The 15,420-nt window shown below is 39.7% G+C and overlaps 1 protein-coding gene across 4 annotated transcripts in view; it reads right to left on the bottom strand.

Moving 5' to 3' along the window:
- Positions 1 to 15,420, bottom strand: part of RALGAPA2 (Ral GTPase activating protein catalytic subunit alpha 2) — a 294,639-nt gene that overhangs the window by 209,986 nt on the left and 69,233 nt on the right. For all 4 annotated transcript variants that reach the window (XM_079784888.1, XM_079784887.1, XM_079784885.1 and 1 more), the window contains exons 10-13: positions 10,692 to 10,919; positions 7,889 to 8,056; positions 6,605 to 6,742; positions 3,027 to 3,175 (exon numbers count right to left, since the gene is read on the bottom strand). In XM_079784888.1, the coding sequence (XP_079641014.1) occupies positions 3,027 to 3,175; positions 6,605 to 6,742; positions 7,889 to 8,056; positions 10,692 to 10,919 (683 nt within the window). The remainder of the gene's footprint in view (positions 1 to 3,026; positions 3,176 to 6,604; positions 6,743 to 7,888; positions 8,057 to 10,691; positions 10,920 to 15,420) is intronic.

Raw genomic sequence — 15,420 nt, 5'->3', positions numbered from 1 at the left:
AGCTTTGTGCCTGGAAGATGCTGTCTGCAGCCCAGGGCACAACCGAGGCAGTGGCAATCGTCACAACTCAGTCACAGTGTACCTTGCAGAAAGGGGTTTCTATGTAAAAGGTCTGTGAAGAGTATAAAGCAATAAAGAGACAGACTAGCACTGCTAATTATAACAGCGATAAGGCGAAAGGGCATATTTCCTTCTTACAGCTGTTACATTCTTCCCATCAGAGTGCCTGCTCACCTTTTATCCCGAATTCCATGGAATCTGAGAACACATTACCTTTTGTGTGTAAGGGCTATTTGTTCTCTGAGGGAAACCACCTCAGTTCCTTTTAACGTCTCCTTTGAGATCTTACACACTACCCATTTGTTTATCTTGCTCTTTAGTGATAAAATCAAGAGCTGAGCAACGCCATGTAGTATAGGTCAGACAAAGCAATCTCTAAACCATAGTGCCTTTATACTGGTCTCATATTTCTGCATATTGGGACAGTATTTTCTCTTAACATGACACTGACTCTCATTAACCTTCTCAGGCTACAGCCCCAGTGTAAACAGCGCCATCACCTATGGCCACAGTCTTGTGCTGCACCCACTGTACTGTCTCTTCTCACATGGCCGTCAGAGGGATCTTTTGGAAGCATAAATCAGACCTGTGTCACACTGTTGCTCACACACAGAGAGGAAGCCAGTGGCCTTCCTGTGGTCTGCAAGGCCCCGAGCAACCTGGCTGTGGCTGGCCCCTGCCTCACCCCCTCCCACTCTCCCTTTCCCTCTGTCCACTCTACCACATTGGCTGTCATCTCATCCTGCCTGGAACAGACTGCGCTTGGCACTTGTGGTTCCTTCTGCCAGGAATGCTCTTCCCTCGGACCTCCCCGTGGCCCCCCTCTCCCTGTCTTCAGGGCTCTGCTCGAGAAGGCCCTCCCTGACATCTGATGAAAAACCTCCCCTGCCCTGCACAGCTTCCTTATTCTTTTTAGCACTTTTTACCACTAAAATGGCTTCTGTGTCCATATGTCTCAGTCTACAAGGGTGGAAACCTCCCGAGGGCAGGGACATTATCTGTCTAGTTTACCCAATACCCGCCAAGCAGAAGCCAGCTGTTCTTTATTGGATAGAGGAAGAGATGGGAGAGGAAAGGGGATGGGAAGGAAAGGAATTTAGGAATTGTCTGGTTCTAAAATACATAAGAAAATATACTAAGGAAAAAGGCACATCCCTTTCTCTACTATTTTTTTTTTTTTGGTATTTTTATCTATTTCTATAGTTTGTTTTTTTATACTTTTACCTGGATTTTTCTGAATTATTAGGGAACAGAGAAGAAGTGCTTAATTTGATTTCCTAAAATTTTCATTTAAAAGATTATCAAAAATAAAAAATACTACAATTACAATAATATACTGAATTCATAGAGTTTTCAAAGAAAAATACATAAAAAATTCCATTGCTATAACTGCAGTATCAAGGAGTGGATATTGGAGTTAAAAGCATACCAGTATTTCTCATCACTTTCAACATTACTGACACAGTATTTAACTTTTTTTAAATCATATTATTCATCACTCTAATATTTACAGTTTTAACATCTGCTTCTTGGCAGTGTTAAGTTTAAAAGTCTTAGAAAATGACAGTGCAATTTACATCTTAAAATAATCATTTTGATACCTGCAGTTTCTGTATTAGTGAACTTTCTGCGGGACAGAATTCCTTCAGGCCCACCCTTCCCTCGTCTGAGAAAGAAAGAGCTGGACTCAATGGCCCCAGGGCCCCTGCCAGCTCAGTCCTGCCTCGTTTCTATGGCTTCACAACCTGCAGACAGCTCCTTCCAAAGGACCCTTTGTGCTGACTTGAGGATGTCTGGAAAAGGCATCCAGCACACAGGCCTGGTAACACAGGCCCCCAAGATTTCCAGGAAGGAATGTGCCACCGGTGCGGCCTGCAGTGGCCTCGGTGGACGGAGACCACAGCCAGGTGAGCAGTAAGGGCAGGCTGTCTGCTTCAGGATGGTGGCTGGGTGAGAGGAACATGAAAAGGATGGACTGAACTGAGAGGCTGTCTGTCCGATGCATTACGGAAGAGAAGGATTAGGAAGTGGCACTGAGGTGCTCTGGTCTGTGGCTGAGAACGTTTAAGAACACCTCAGAAGCTGAAGTGCTATGAAGATATCCATTGTGAAAGAAGAGCACATTGGATATATTATATGGCTTCCTATTCATTGTAGGAAAAGACCTAATGCACTGTTAACCTTTACGGGTGGTATAAACAAAAAAACACCAAACAAAAACAAAGGGTGAAAATGAAAACAATTCGCATAAGCATATTGGCTGCACTATTTTTTCAGTCACTCTGACAATTTATCATCCTATATAATAATCCTATATAATAAAAAGCTAAGATGCAAATTGTCTCCTTGGGGGTTCGATCAACCGGGAGTTCGACCGCTCGCTATGACGTGCGCTGACCACCAGGGGGCAGCACGGAACGAAGAAAGGCCCAGCCGGCAGCCAAGGGGAAGGAAGGCCCCGATTGGCCCTGATCGCCAGCCAGGCCTAGGGAACCTACCCATGCATGGATTTCGTGCACTGGGCCTCTAGTTTAAAATAACTGTTTTTCCAAATGAATTTAAAACTTCAAGTTTGAAGCAATAAAAGTCACTTAACAGCATTTTGGAGCAATTAACAAATTGTCCTGGGCTTATGAGGAATGATACTATAACACCCCAGTTATACTGCTTTTTCACAAAACTGTTTGATTCAGTTTAAAATGGAAAAGTCTGTCATTAAAGCAATTTGACCACTTACTCTTAATTCAAGAACATTTTTAAAACCAATAATTAAAATAAATGAATTATCAAAGTACTAAATACTTACCTTCTTCAAAATTCACAGAAACTGTTACAAAAGACTGATTATCATCTTATTGTTAACTTTGTAAAACCATATAATAAATGAAGGCTGTAACATTTTAATTATTATGTTGTAAAATGGAATTATCTGTTTCATAATACTAATTAATTTGAAATAAACTTACCATGTCTTTTTATTCATTGTAAGCTCCATTATCATGCGCCTAAAAATAATCAAAACAGCTTTACAAGCATCAACTTGTTCTTTCAAGAGTATGGGGACTTCAGCACATGGTTCCAGCAAAAAGACATTCGCAGCATTTGTCAAAAACACCTTAAAATAGACAAATTTTACTTTAGAAAATATTAAACATATAAATATGAACAAATTTTGCTTAAAGATAATAATACCAATTTTACTTTACCAATGAATCACTTTTGAGTTATTTCAATTAAGGCAAAAATACAGTGCCAACATATACTCAGGACTTTTTTTCATTCATCTCCTAAAATCACTCAAATACTGAGAAACCTGAAAGACCATTCCTAGAAAAAAATTACTATTACATATTACTGTTGTGACTTTAGAAATTTTATAAATCAGAAAAACTTTTTTTTATATCCCCTCCCCCCCAAAAAAACGATAGGATAGCATCACTGCCTCTGGGTGAGAAATGTTGGGGTGGACAAGGGGAGAAGAAGGGACACTGTGGTCAGAAAGTGGCTGGAAAGAACAATCTGGTTATTGTTGAATCTCCCAGCACATGAACAACCTGCTGACAGAAAGTGTGGCCAGCACCACACAAGGGTGGGCCTCTAGGAGCGGTGGCATGCCAGGAAACAGCCAAAGCGATATGATCGACATTGCACGTCTTCCAGGAGCATATATTTTTACGATAAGAACTATATTGTGCAGTAGAATATAAAACCTAAGTGAATTCTATATAATAAAAGCCTAATATGCTAAGTGTCCAGTCATCCGTTCAACCAATCAAAGCATAATATGCTAATGATATGCTAAGGCCGCTATGATGTGCACTGACCACCAGGGGGCAGATAGTCGACTGGTCGACCAGTCGCTATGACATGCACTGACCACCAGGGGGCAGATGCTCCGACCAGGAGGTTATCTTGCTGCTGGGGTCTGGCCAATCGGGACTGAACGAGACGGGCTGGACACACCCTGGAGCCCTCCTGTGGTCCCTCCCTGGCCCTGATTGTACACCGGTGGGGTCCCTCAGCCTAGCCTATACCCTCTCGCAATCCAAGACCCCTTGGGGGATGTCGGAGAGCTAGTTTCGGCCCAATCCTGCAGGCCAGGCCGAGGGACCCCACTGGTGCACAAATTCGTGCACTGGGCCTCTAGTTCTTAAGATAAAAACAAATTTTGAAAAAAATTTAGATACTCAGCCGACCACTCTATGCTCTACCTCAGAACTTTAGGATACAAGTTTACTGTCCTCTACCATTAGGGTATTTCAGCAGAAATTAGGAGAAGCACTAACCAAGGTTATCATGCGGTAAGTTTATGCTTAGGGGCACTACAATAAAATAACAATGAGCTACTATTTAGACAGATGACATTAACGAACCCTCAATTTAGGAAATTCTGAGTTGTCAATCCAGTAATGAGGATGGATCTGCTCCATATATCTAGAGCTATATTCCATATTAGGTTTCTTCTGTGTTCAACAGTACAAATTCAAAATATCTGGGAATAAATGGAACTTCTCTGGCTCACCCATGGATGAAGTCCATTAACACAACATCTTAAAACAAATGCAAAAACTGATCTGAGAAATGAACATACTTCAAACATACTTTAGTTCAAGTGTATGAACTAAAATGTTGAGTCTCGAAAATTATCTTTTGCAATAAATATTTAAAAGGTGTGATGACACCATTTTCTAGGAAGAATTACTAAATAAGCACTATAATAGTTGATAATAGATCACAGTAATGAGAAAGAATTTACTAGCCTTCAAGTAAGAAAAAAGAAACCAAAGAATTTTGACTCACAAACTAAAGCAGTTTTAGTGACTGTTTTGAAAAGAAGTATGCCCTAGGTGATATGTTTTAATCCAGATCATTTTCATTCAATGTACTGGCTTCTTGATTTGAATTTGAAACTTTTGCATATTCCCAAGTAAAAATGCAAAGGTCTTCAGATATGGGGTGGGGTGGGGCAAAAGCAAGTTTACAGTTGTGAGTACACGAAATGCAAAGTTAATTCTTGTATTATTTATTCATTATTGTTACTATTTTCCATACAAGCAACTGCAAACCTACTTTTGCCCTACCCAGTATTATACGTCTTTCATTTTACTTTTTAAAAAAAACATCAAAATGCCAACTACAGGAATATTTCTTATGACCATGTTAGTTTCTGGTAAGGTAAAAATAAAAATTAATTATGCCTATATTGTGACTATCAAAAGCAACTACAGAAGAGTACTATCTTATCAAACCTCCATTTGGCCACTTTTTTTTCCCAATGGAACAAGCAGAGGGCCAGAGTACTGGACACAATGAGAATAAAAACAGCCATTTAAATCCAAACTAAACTTTTTAAGAATATAGTGCTATAAGCAAGTAGAAAATTATTTTCTTGGTTCAGCCAAGTAGATGTAACTTAGCCTTTCAGAAAAGAAATAACACTCTTCTGAATCCAAAGAGGTAACTGGCACCTGCAACCCGGCTGACACCGGGATGGCTGACGATGGCAATCTGGTACCCACCAGGAGGAAGGGGCCCCCAAGGGACTCAGAGCAGGGACTCCTGCATGCATTTCTTTGGTGAGGACACGGGTTATATTTATGAGCTCTACCAAAGTTCTTTGAAGCTACTAAAGTGAAATCATCTTGATTTTTTAAAATTTCATTTCAAATGATTTGCTGATTTTCAATGAAAAATGAGAAAATTCGTTAGTGATAAGGTATTAAACTGCTAATTAACTTGAAAACAAAAAGGATTCCATGATAAGAAATCCTATCAAGAGACAGATGACAACAATACAGCGTCATTGAAAACTGGTTAACACGAATGCCCTGCCCATAGCATCCCCAGACGCCACGCCTGTGCTCGGTGTGGGAGGCCTAACTGGACGCAGCTGTAAACGTGCGTAGGGCATAGAGGGTGAAGTGCCAGGGGAAGGAAGGGGAGGCACTCCGTGTTTTCACTTATACTCGTAACAAACTCAAGCTGGATCGGACCAAGAGGTAATTTCTCAATCCCTATTTCTGAGATAAAATCTTGAGATCTGGGGAAATGAAGTAATGAGCCAAAGTTGTTCTTTCCAATGTTCCAAATGGCATCAGTTCTATTTCATAAACCCATTAAGATAACTATTAAAATTACTGCATTATTCATTATTCTTCATAAACACAGACAATTTTTAAGAGGAGTATTACTGATGATTATATAATAAACCACACTTATCTTGCAAATTAGAGTCCAGGTAACTAATTACCCATCAGTGTCCTGAAGGCACTTTTAAGATTTAAATCTCAGTCATTTCACATTTACTGTATAGTAATCCCTCTTTAAAATGTAAAACTCGTTCATTCATACACCTCCTTTGAATAGAAAAAGTTATTTATAAATTGAAAGTGAGAGATCGGGAAGGAAACTCAGAATGAGAATTTAAGAGCTGTTAACTGACAGAGGCTAAAAATACCACTTTATAGGATGCTATCTCAATACACAAATGTTCACAGTGACTCCAATTGGGGGCCTTTCTGCCACTGGCCAGCCGGCAGCATACCTGCAACACAGCCTGGGCCCCAGCTTTCACGCTCTTGTTCTCCTCTTCTGCTACACACCCTCTGCTCACCGCACTCGTGAAGGAATATGTTCGGCCCCAACTGGAAGATCGCTTATGACGGGAACTTTCAGGTGCAGTCTTTAAAAAAAAAAAAGTTAACAGAAGGGGAAGAAGTATATATTTGAATATTTAATTCCTACATTAAGCAGAATTCACGGGAAGCAGATTCTAGGAGGCAAGGTTTGTGTGTGTGTGTGTGTGTGTTGCCATTTTGTTCACCAATCTGTCTCCAGCACCTAAAATAGTGCCTGTCAGTTATCATGTATTGAAAAAGGAAACAAACATCCAATGACTGGATGAGCACTTATCCTTTAAAATATGTGATTAATTCCATTTGCTCGTCTATTAATTCTGACCTGAATAGTTGAAAAGTCAAATTATCCTATGTAATCCTATATAATAAAAGGCTAATATGCAAATTGTCCCCTCGGGAGTTCGACCAACCAGGAGTTCGACCGATCACTATGATGTGCGCTGACCACCTGGGGGCGGCTCAGAACGAAGGAAGGCCCCGACCAATAGCCAGCAGCTGGGGTAGGAAGGCCCCAATCGATCCTGATCGCCGGCCAGGCCTAGGAACCCTACCCGTGCATGCATTTCTTGCACTGGGCCTCTAGTGTAATTAATCCAGATATTTAAAAGTGATAAGCCTTTGGTTACAAATATTTTTAAATGTTTGCTGTCAATTGCTATGACAAACATCTACTTTTAGAAATAATTTCTCAGACTAGGTTTCAAATTTGCATGCCAGAAATATAAATAAGATTTAAGTTTCTTTTGTGGTTCAGGAAGAGGTCCCACTCTGTGGTTTTACATTAATCCAGCCTGTAGCTTTATCAAACACAGACTACGAAGTCCATTGCTGAGAGCACCCACTTTCTGAGAATGCTATTTATTTAAACATGTCAACGATAAGGCAGTGACATTTTAGGCTCATACAGAGATGTGTAAAATACGATAGTTGATTAAACAACTCTTGTGCAATGGTGGATAATGAAGCTGCAATGCACAAGTGGACCTAGTCTGAGGGTTAGGAGATATCTGATTATCTTGAATAGACCACAAAGGCGGCCTCACTGAAGCAGGTCCTCAGAGAACTCAGCAACTTGAGAGTATCGGAAATGATTAAAAAAAGAGACCCGCCTGCCTGGGATCTCTGACTGAGCCAGGTGTACTTTACTAAACTATATATACTCCCAACTGAAACAAGTGATAAAATATTACCTCTTTGCTGTCAGTCTCAGAAAATCCTAATTTTTCAGCATCTTCTTGGGTAACTTCCTTTTGATCTGGTTCCTCCATGAACAGAGGTTTGTCCTGGAGGATCCACTTTCTGTACACTTGGACTACTTTCCTTGTTACAGCTATGTCACAGGAAGGCAACAAAAATGCCTAAAATGAAAAGAGAAAACTTCCCTCAACACTACAGAAGTTCAGATTACTATAGGGTCACATAGAAATTTCCAATCACCATCACCAATTTCAGACTTTCCTTTAAAATATACAGCTGGTAATATGCTACACAGGGTCACACCAAATTTATCTAAAGAAAAATAGGCATTTTCATAATTGTGCCAGAAAATATAATGCAATTTAAAAATAACTTCTATATTCTGAATAATTTTTCCACAAAAACAAAAAGAAAATACAGACCTATACAGATAGTCCAATTGCCTATTAAACAACAGCCAAAAACAAAAAACAAACAAACAAACAAACAAACAAAAAGCCAGTTCGTGGCCAACTCTCACATCTCTTCTCAACTCCATGTTCAGCGACATCCATATTGGTAGCTTGAATTAGCCATGGTGAAAGTATTTACACCACAGAAATCTGCAAATGCTACCATCTGCTTTTCTTTTCTTTTCTTTTCTTTTTTTTGTCTTTGCCTTACCTTTTCCTTGTCTTTCTTTCCTTCCTCCTTCCCTCCCTCCCTTCCTTTTTTCAGAGCCAGTTGTTCAATAGGTACCACACACCACTGAGTAGAAATACCAATTTTAATGGAAGCACTGGCCAGTTTAGCATTATGCATATTTATGTGAACTTTTTAATGTTAAAGAACGTCCCTTATGTATCATAAGAACTTTGATATAATGTAACAAATTTCAAAAATATAAAGGGAAAATACATTTGCCTTTTTAGTAATCAGCTTTAAGAGATAGTTCTGTATGAGGGGTGAACACAAAGCAGCTCTCAACACTCTGAAGAATGCTTTAATTCCGTAGATGAGAATTAAGATGGGACTCAGAACAACTGAGAGATTTTCCCAAGGTTATAAAGTTAATGAGCAATAAATCCACATCCTGATCTCAAGTTTCAGAGTTTTGTTTTAACGCCATCCTAAAGCTTCATGCTTCAGGATCCAGTTAGAGGCAGAGTTCAATGCGACAAGGGTTTATGCAATTTATATTAATCTCCATAGATGGTGGTCATGTCCCATCAAATGCCAGAACAGGGGAGATTGTGTTATAACAAGATTGCAATATCAATGTACCAAATATTTTATTTGTTGCAAGAAAGATCAACGAAGACAAAGAAGAGTATGACAAAAATATACTGATGTCCTATTCTAATTTTGTTTCAAAATTTTATTACAAATATTTCCACACAAACAAAAAGTTGGAAGACTTTTACAATGACTACTCACATACCCATTCCCTAAATTCTACCATTAGCATTTGCTCCAGTTGTTATATCACACATCTGTCAATCCACCTTTCTCTATCTATCCTTCCAATCCATTTTATTTTTGATGCATTTCAAAGAAAGCTGCAGACATCATACATTTCACCCCTAAAGATTTCAGCATGTATATATCACTGATGAGAGCTCAAAATTATTTACCATACTTCAGGTGAAATTTATAAACAATGACATGCACAAATGTTAAATGAATCATCTGATGAGTTTTGACAAATGTAGACAACTATGTAACACAAATCCAATACCAAGGTATACCATGTTATCCTGCCCCAGGAAAGCAAATATAAATTTTCTCTGGAGGAAAATCAAATCATAATAAAACCAAAAATTTTTGTATGAATCATCTGATTAATATGATATGTAGCATATTAAAAAAATTAGAAACATGAGAAAGTAAATATTAACAAAACCACAATAAAAATAGGTAACAGTTTAAATACAGAATATCTAGATAAAGTATCAGAAAAGAACGTAAATAGAATTTAAGGAATAACTAAAATTAAAAACTCTGAAGAGAAAACCGGATTAAAAAAATATATCAGAAAACATCCAGAATGAGGCTTGCGAGACAAAAGGAAGGCTAACTCAGAAGAGAAGGTAAGAGAAAGAATACAATGAAAAGGTCACCCTAGCATGGCTGGAGATGCAGAGGAAAGATTACTAAAAAGGACTGAGATAATATCTGAAGAAAGAATGACTAAGAATTTTGCCAAAACTGATGAGATATAGGGCTTTGCAGGGCAAGTACAACTGCAGAAACCTTCAGCTCCTTAGAGAGAGCTTTCTGGCCCCTGGAACACCAGACTTGGGTTCTTCTTGGCTATGCTCATTTGTTCGTGCACATTGCAGGAACGGCTTTCTTTCCACCTACCGCTGGTCATAAAGTTTGTTAAGGGAATATAAGTGCTATGGAATGATTTTGCTCAAATATAAAATTTTCCTTCCACACATAGCAATTCTACAAAAAATGTTTTTTAATTCACAAATGAAATAAAACACTCCATATGGCAAATTAAAAGTGAGATCAGAGGGCACTGGCTGGTGATCTCAGTGGTTGGTACACTGTCCTATACACTGAAAGGTGGTGGGGTTCAATTCCCTGTCAGGGCACATACCCAGGTTGGGGTTCAATCCCCAGTCAGGGCGCGTGCAGGAGGCAACTGATAGATGTTTCACTCTCTCCATTCCTCTCTCTCTAAAATCAATAAAAGCATGTCCTTGGGTGAGGGTTAAAAAAATAAATAAAAGTAGGATCAGAGGGATCATTATTCAGTCCTGTAATTTAGCCCAAAGCATCAATAGTATTTCTTGGAGTAATACTAACCTGGCGAAATACTTCATTCACAAAATTGACATAACCTCGCGTTGACAGGAGGATGCGCTGCACCATTTCATACACGTTCCGGTGCTCTTCTTCAATGCTACAGAGGCTAGAGTTGCTGAGCCTCCGGTCCGACAAGGTGCTGCTGTTAGAATGGTTCTTGTCTGGCTCTGCAGGCCCGCCACCCTCCAGCTCCGGTGCCCTCTCTTGCACTGCACCACCACCAACAGTCTGGAAGAAAGCCATTACCACTTCTGAGTCATCCTCTTTGGTACTCAAGAACAACTAGCAAAACTGAAGACTTGCTTTATTTTAAAGCTCTGGTTACCATCAACTTGACAACAAGCTGGAAACCAGCACGGCTGGAAGCACATTTGGCTACAGGACCTGTACTTACCAACTTTCCAATTCACCAACTAACCCCTCCCCCAACTCAGTCATTTTAACAGGAAAATTAGTAAATTATTAAAGAAAGGGAGGCTGTGAAATTTTATCAACCTAAAAAGTTTAATTTATATTTGTAAAATCACAGAATTAACTAACACATGACTGCATTTATATTATCACCACCTTGGTTTCTACAATGTAGCACTTATTGTATAGCTGCAGAGATTTGAAATTTCAGTGGATATTTTGAAGCCACAGTGTTGAGAAGCATCACAATGGTCTCATAAGCCTAAGTGACATCTTGCTGGAGGAGTGCCAAGATCTATAAAGGGTATAAGAACCTTGATTTGAGTTCAATATCTCAGATCAAACTTAACTGGAATATTCATAAAATTTTAGATATCTAGAAGACTTGAAGACCTTAAGAACAAAGAGAAATAAAATAATTCATGCAGTAAATCACAAAGTTTAACACTGGTTTCTGCTCTCATTTCCCTAGAGATTAAATGTTTCCTCTAAAAATGTATAATTTCATTTCACTTTTGTATTATTCTTTCAAGTGCCAAAATAAATAATTCAAATACCACTAAAATTTCTAACCCACTGTGAATATTTTTTATAAGAAGTGATAAGCTATGAGTAGTACAAAATAGTAATTTCAGTAACTACCAAGACAGTTTGAAAGCAAAGCTTGTTATTGAAATAGTAACCTCTAGGGAAAACTAATGGAAGATTATATTTATAACTAGAGGCCCGATGCACGAAGATTCGTGCAAGAATGGGCCTTCCTTCCCTGGTTGCCGGCACCACCTTCGCTCCGGCTGGAGCCGCCTTTTCGCTCTGGTCCGGAGCTGCCTTTCCACCTTCCCACACTGCCCAGAGGCCCGGAGTAGCTGGGGCAGTGCAGAACGCCTGAACGACGCAAGCATCCCGCCCGGCCGCTTGACACCTGAGTATGCAAAATTAACCCATCTTTGTTAGGTTGATTTGCGTACTCACTCCTGATTGGCTGGTGGGTGTCATGAAGGTACAGTCAATTTGCATCTTACTCTTTTATTAGTGTAGATTATTTTCTCTTCATGACATAGCAATTAAGCCTATGTGGCTTGTCAAAGGCACTGTCACACTGTGACATGAAGTACCCTATATAAATTATTTCATCTTGTTGATGGATCAACAACTATCTTCCACAGAAAATTAATTTTATTCATTTTGACTGATATTTTATCTTAATCTTAAAAGCATGGAGGTTGGATTAAGACTAATGTCTCTTGCAGCTCAATAACTTGTGATTTTTTTGTTCAATTCCTCCCATTTTCCCCAGAGGCCAAAAAAGGAAAGGAAAAACATCAGTCCACACATACATATGTAGCAAATTAAACATGGCCACAAATTCTTTGGCCACTCCTTCTGTAGAGAGGTGAAGCCTATGCCCCCTCCCTTTGATCCCCATGGACTGTGTGACCATATTACCAGCAGAATAGAGTGGAAGTGACCTGTGCTAATTCCAGGTCCAGGCCCAACAGGCTGACAGTCATCCCTTCCCATCTCTGGGAACATTTGCTCTTGGAGCCCTGAGCACAAAGGAAAGAAGTCCAAGTACCCTGACAGACAGGACATGGAAAGAGAGGCCCAGCTGAGCCCAGCCTTCCACTGCACCCACCAAAGTAACAGGCATGTGAATAAAATTACCTTGGACCTTCCAGACCAACCAGCCATCAGCTGAAGACCATGCCACCCTCAGTTAATACCACATAAAACATAAAAATGGCCCAACAAAATCCTACCCAAATTCCTGACCCAAACAGTGAAATATGTAGTATGGTAAAAGGGTTATAGTTTTAAGCTGCTAAGTTGTGAGGTCATTAGATAAGTAATTAAATAACATAGCAATTAGATAACTAAAATATGTACATAAAGAATTATGTTTAAAGGTACCCAGTCACTCAAAAAATGAGCTCCAGTGTCCAAATAGAACAAAATGGTAGTATAGTGTATTTCCCATCATGCCATGATTAAAAATTACAGTGGACCCCTGAACAACAAGGGATTAGTGGCACCCACCAAGGATGGAAAATAATGTACTTCTGATAAAATTATGCTTTTCTTAGCCTGCTCTAGTCCACACTCTTTCCACAAAAGTCTGCTTTCCAAAAATATCACCATATTTTGACAGACATTTATAATTATAGTAAGGGATGAGAGCGAAAACAAAAGGATAATCAAGTCTAGTCATTTCTTGTCTCTTTTATGAAGATTAATAGTGAGAGCATGAATAAGAATTAAGCACACAGAGAGGTCCATTTTGCACCCACTACAATCAAGCTGGAATCCTCAACTACACTGAGTGGCCAGATTATTATAATCTCTGAATGCATAATAATCTGGCCACTCAGTATATATATAATGGAGGCCCGGTGCATGAATTCGTGCATGGGTGGGGTCCGGCCAGCCTGGCCAAGGGGAGGGGACATGGGCGGTTGGCCAGCCTGCCTGCTGGTCAAACTCCTGGTCGAGGGGACAATTTGCATATTAGCCTTTTATTATATAGGATATACACTGAGTGGCCAGATTATTATGCGTTCAGAGATCATAATAATCTGGCCACTCAGTGTATTATTTAGTATTAGTTGACTTGGTGGTAAACGTGAGGATGATTCTTACCTCTTCTGGATGTGATGACACCTCAGTGAAGCAGACAGCTGCCTAGACCAGGCATGCTGCCGGAGCTCGGGAAATGTGCATGATACAGGCTACCACGTAATCCAACCCTCTCTACCACCCTGTTTTCCTCTTAACCCACAGCTCATTCTGAGGACACCCACAAAGCAGGTGTGAAACAGGAGAATGCAACTGCCATTCTGTTGGTGATGCCTGATGCCACTCATTTCCCATCATGATTTGCCTGCATGGTTGGGGGCAGCCTATGTTTGCTTTGGGAGAGCTTAAGAACACAGAAAGTACGAGAGTGGTAGTCAACAAATGAATCTGTACAATACATTAACTCCTGTGGGGTTGTCAATTTGTGCGATTCACTTTTCCTAACTATTCATCTCATGAAATACAACAATTTCAGGAAACTCACAGCCCATGAATCATTATTGAAGGGCTGGTTCAGAATTAGTAAAGGTGATACTTTAATAATAATGTATCTAAAAAATGCAACTACAAGAGTTATCATACAAATAAATGTGATCAACTGCTTTATCATCCCAAACTTTCTTTTTCATTCTCTAATGAACTTTTGGGGGTTTTAATTTTAATTAATGTACATATAGAACTATTAAAAGAACAGTTGCTGTTGCAATTTTAAAATCACCACTGCTTTTTCTAATACATGTTGAAGTACTTCTATCTTATACAAAAATGAATCACTAAGGAATAAATAATTCTTCACTGAAAACATTTTCAGCTGAAATGAAGAACAAAGACTGTTCAGATTTGAAAGGTTGGGGGTTGCTGCTGTTATGGATGGATGGGACTGATACCGTTGTAATAATCTGGTTATTATTAAACAGGAAAGGAGTAAAGGGAAGACTAGATAATATAGACATGCCACTTATACAGCTTTGCTAAGTCTATTCCCCACTGATTGATGGGGGAAGGGGCTGAACAAAGGCAGTTTGGACAAATGGTCAGTAAGGTCTGAGTGAGGTGGGAAGGTGCCTACCTGTCTGTCAATCATACCTGGAAAAAATTAGTGGCCAGGATGGGTGTGGCCACTGTGAAAACTAAATATTTAAACTGCTGAACAAAGGAAGTTCGCTCTCTCTCACACACGCCAGGCTCTTTTTGCTCTTGACCTTTTGGCCCTCTGGCCCTCTTGGGACTCCTGTTGCAGGGGATGCGCTCCCCTGTGCCCACGTGGCCCACAGCCATGTGGGACCCACAATGAACTAATGGACTTCAATTAGCTCGGATGCTGAACTGGACCTGGCTGCAACATGGAACAGAAGCTCTGGACACTGACCTTGCTTTTGGCTCTACTGGAGCCACAGCTGCACCTCTTTCAGGGCTGGCTTAACGGGTATGGAACTTTGGAACCCAAGAAATGTAACTGCACACAAATAAAGCCTTTTATCACATCCAATTCTCCCATGCCAATCTTAGAACATTCATTTTCTAAAGATATTGCAAGAACCTCACCCCCACGAGTGACAGGGAAGTTCTATTCTCCGGTGTCAGGATGTACTTCTATTCTACCATGAATGACACCACTGAACAAAAAAATATGTTAAACCAGATTCTCCAAGTGTTATATAAGCTAAGTCTAGAAGATGTACTATCCTTTCTTCCCTGGTAAAAAACCCCTCTCAATTGTATTACTTCTAAATCAAGAAATAAA

This window comes from Cnephaeus nilssonii, assembly GCF_951640355.1.
Source record: "Cnephaeus nilssonii genome assembly, chromosome: 11".
Lineage (NCBI taxonomy): Eukaryota > Metazoa > Chordata > Mammalia > Chiroptera > Vespertilionidae > Cnephaeus > Cnephaeus nilssonii.
This window is presented reverse-complemented; position numbering and strand designations above follow the sequence as displayed.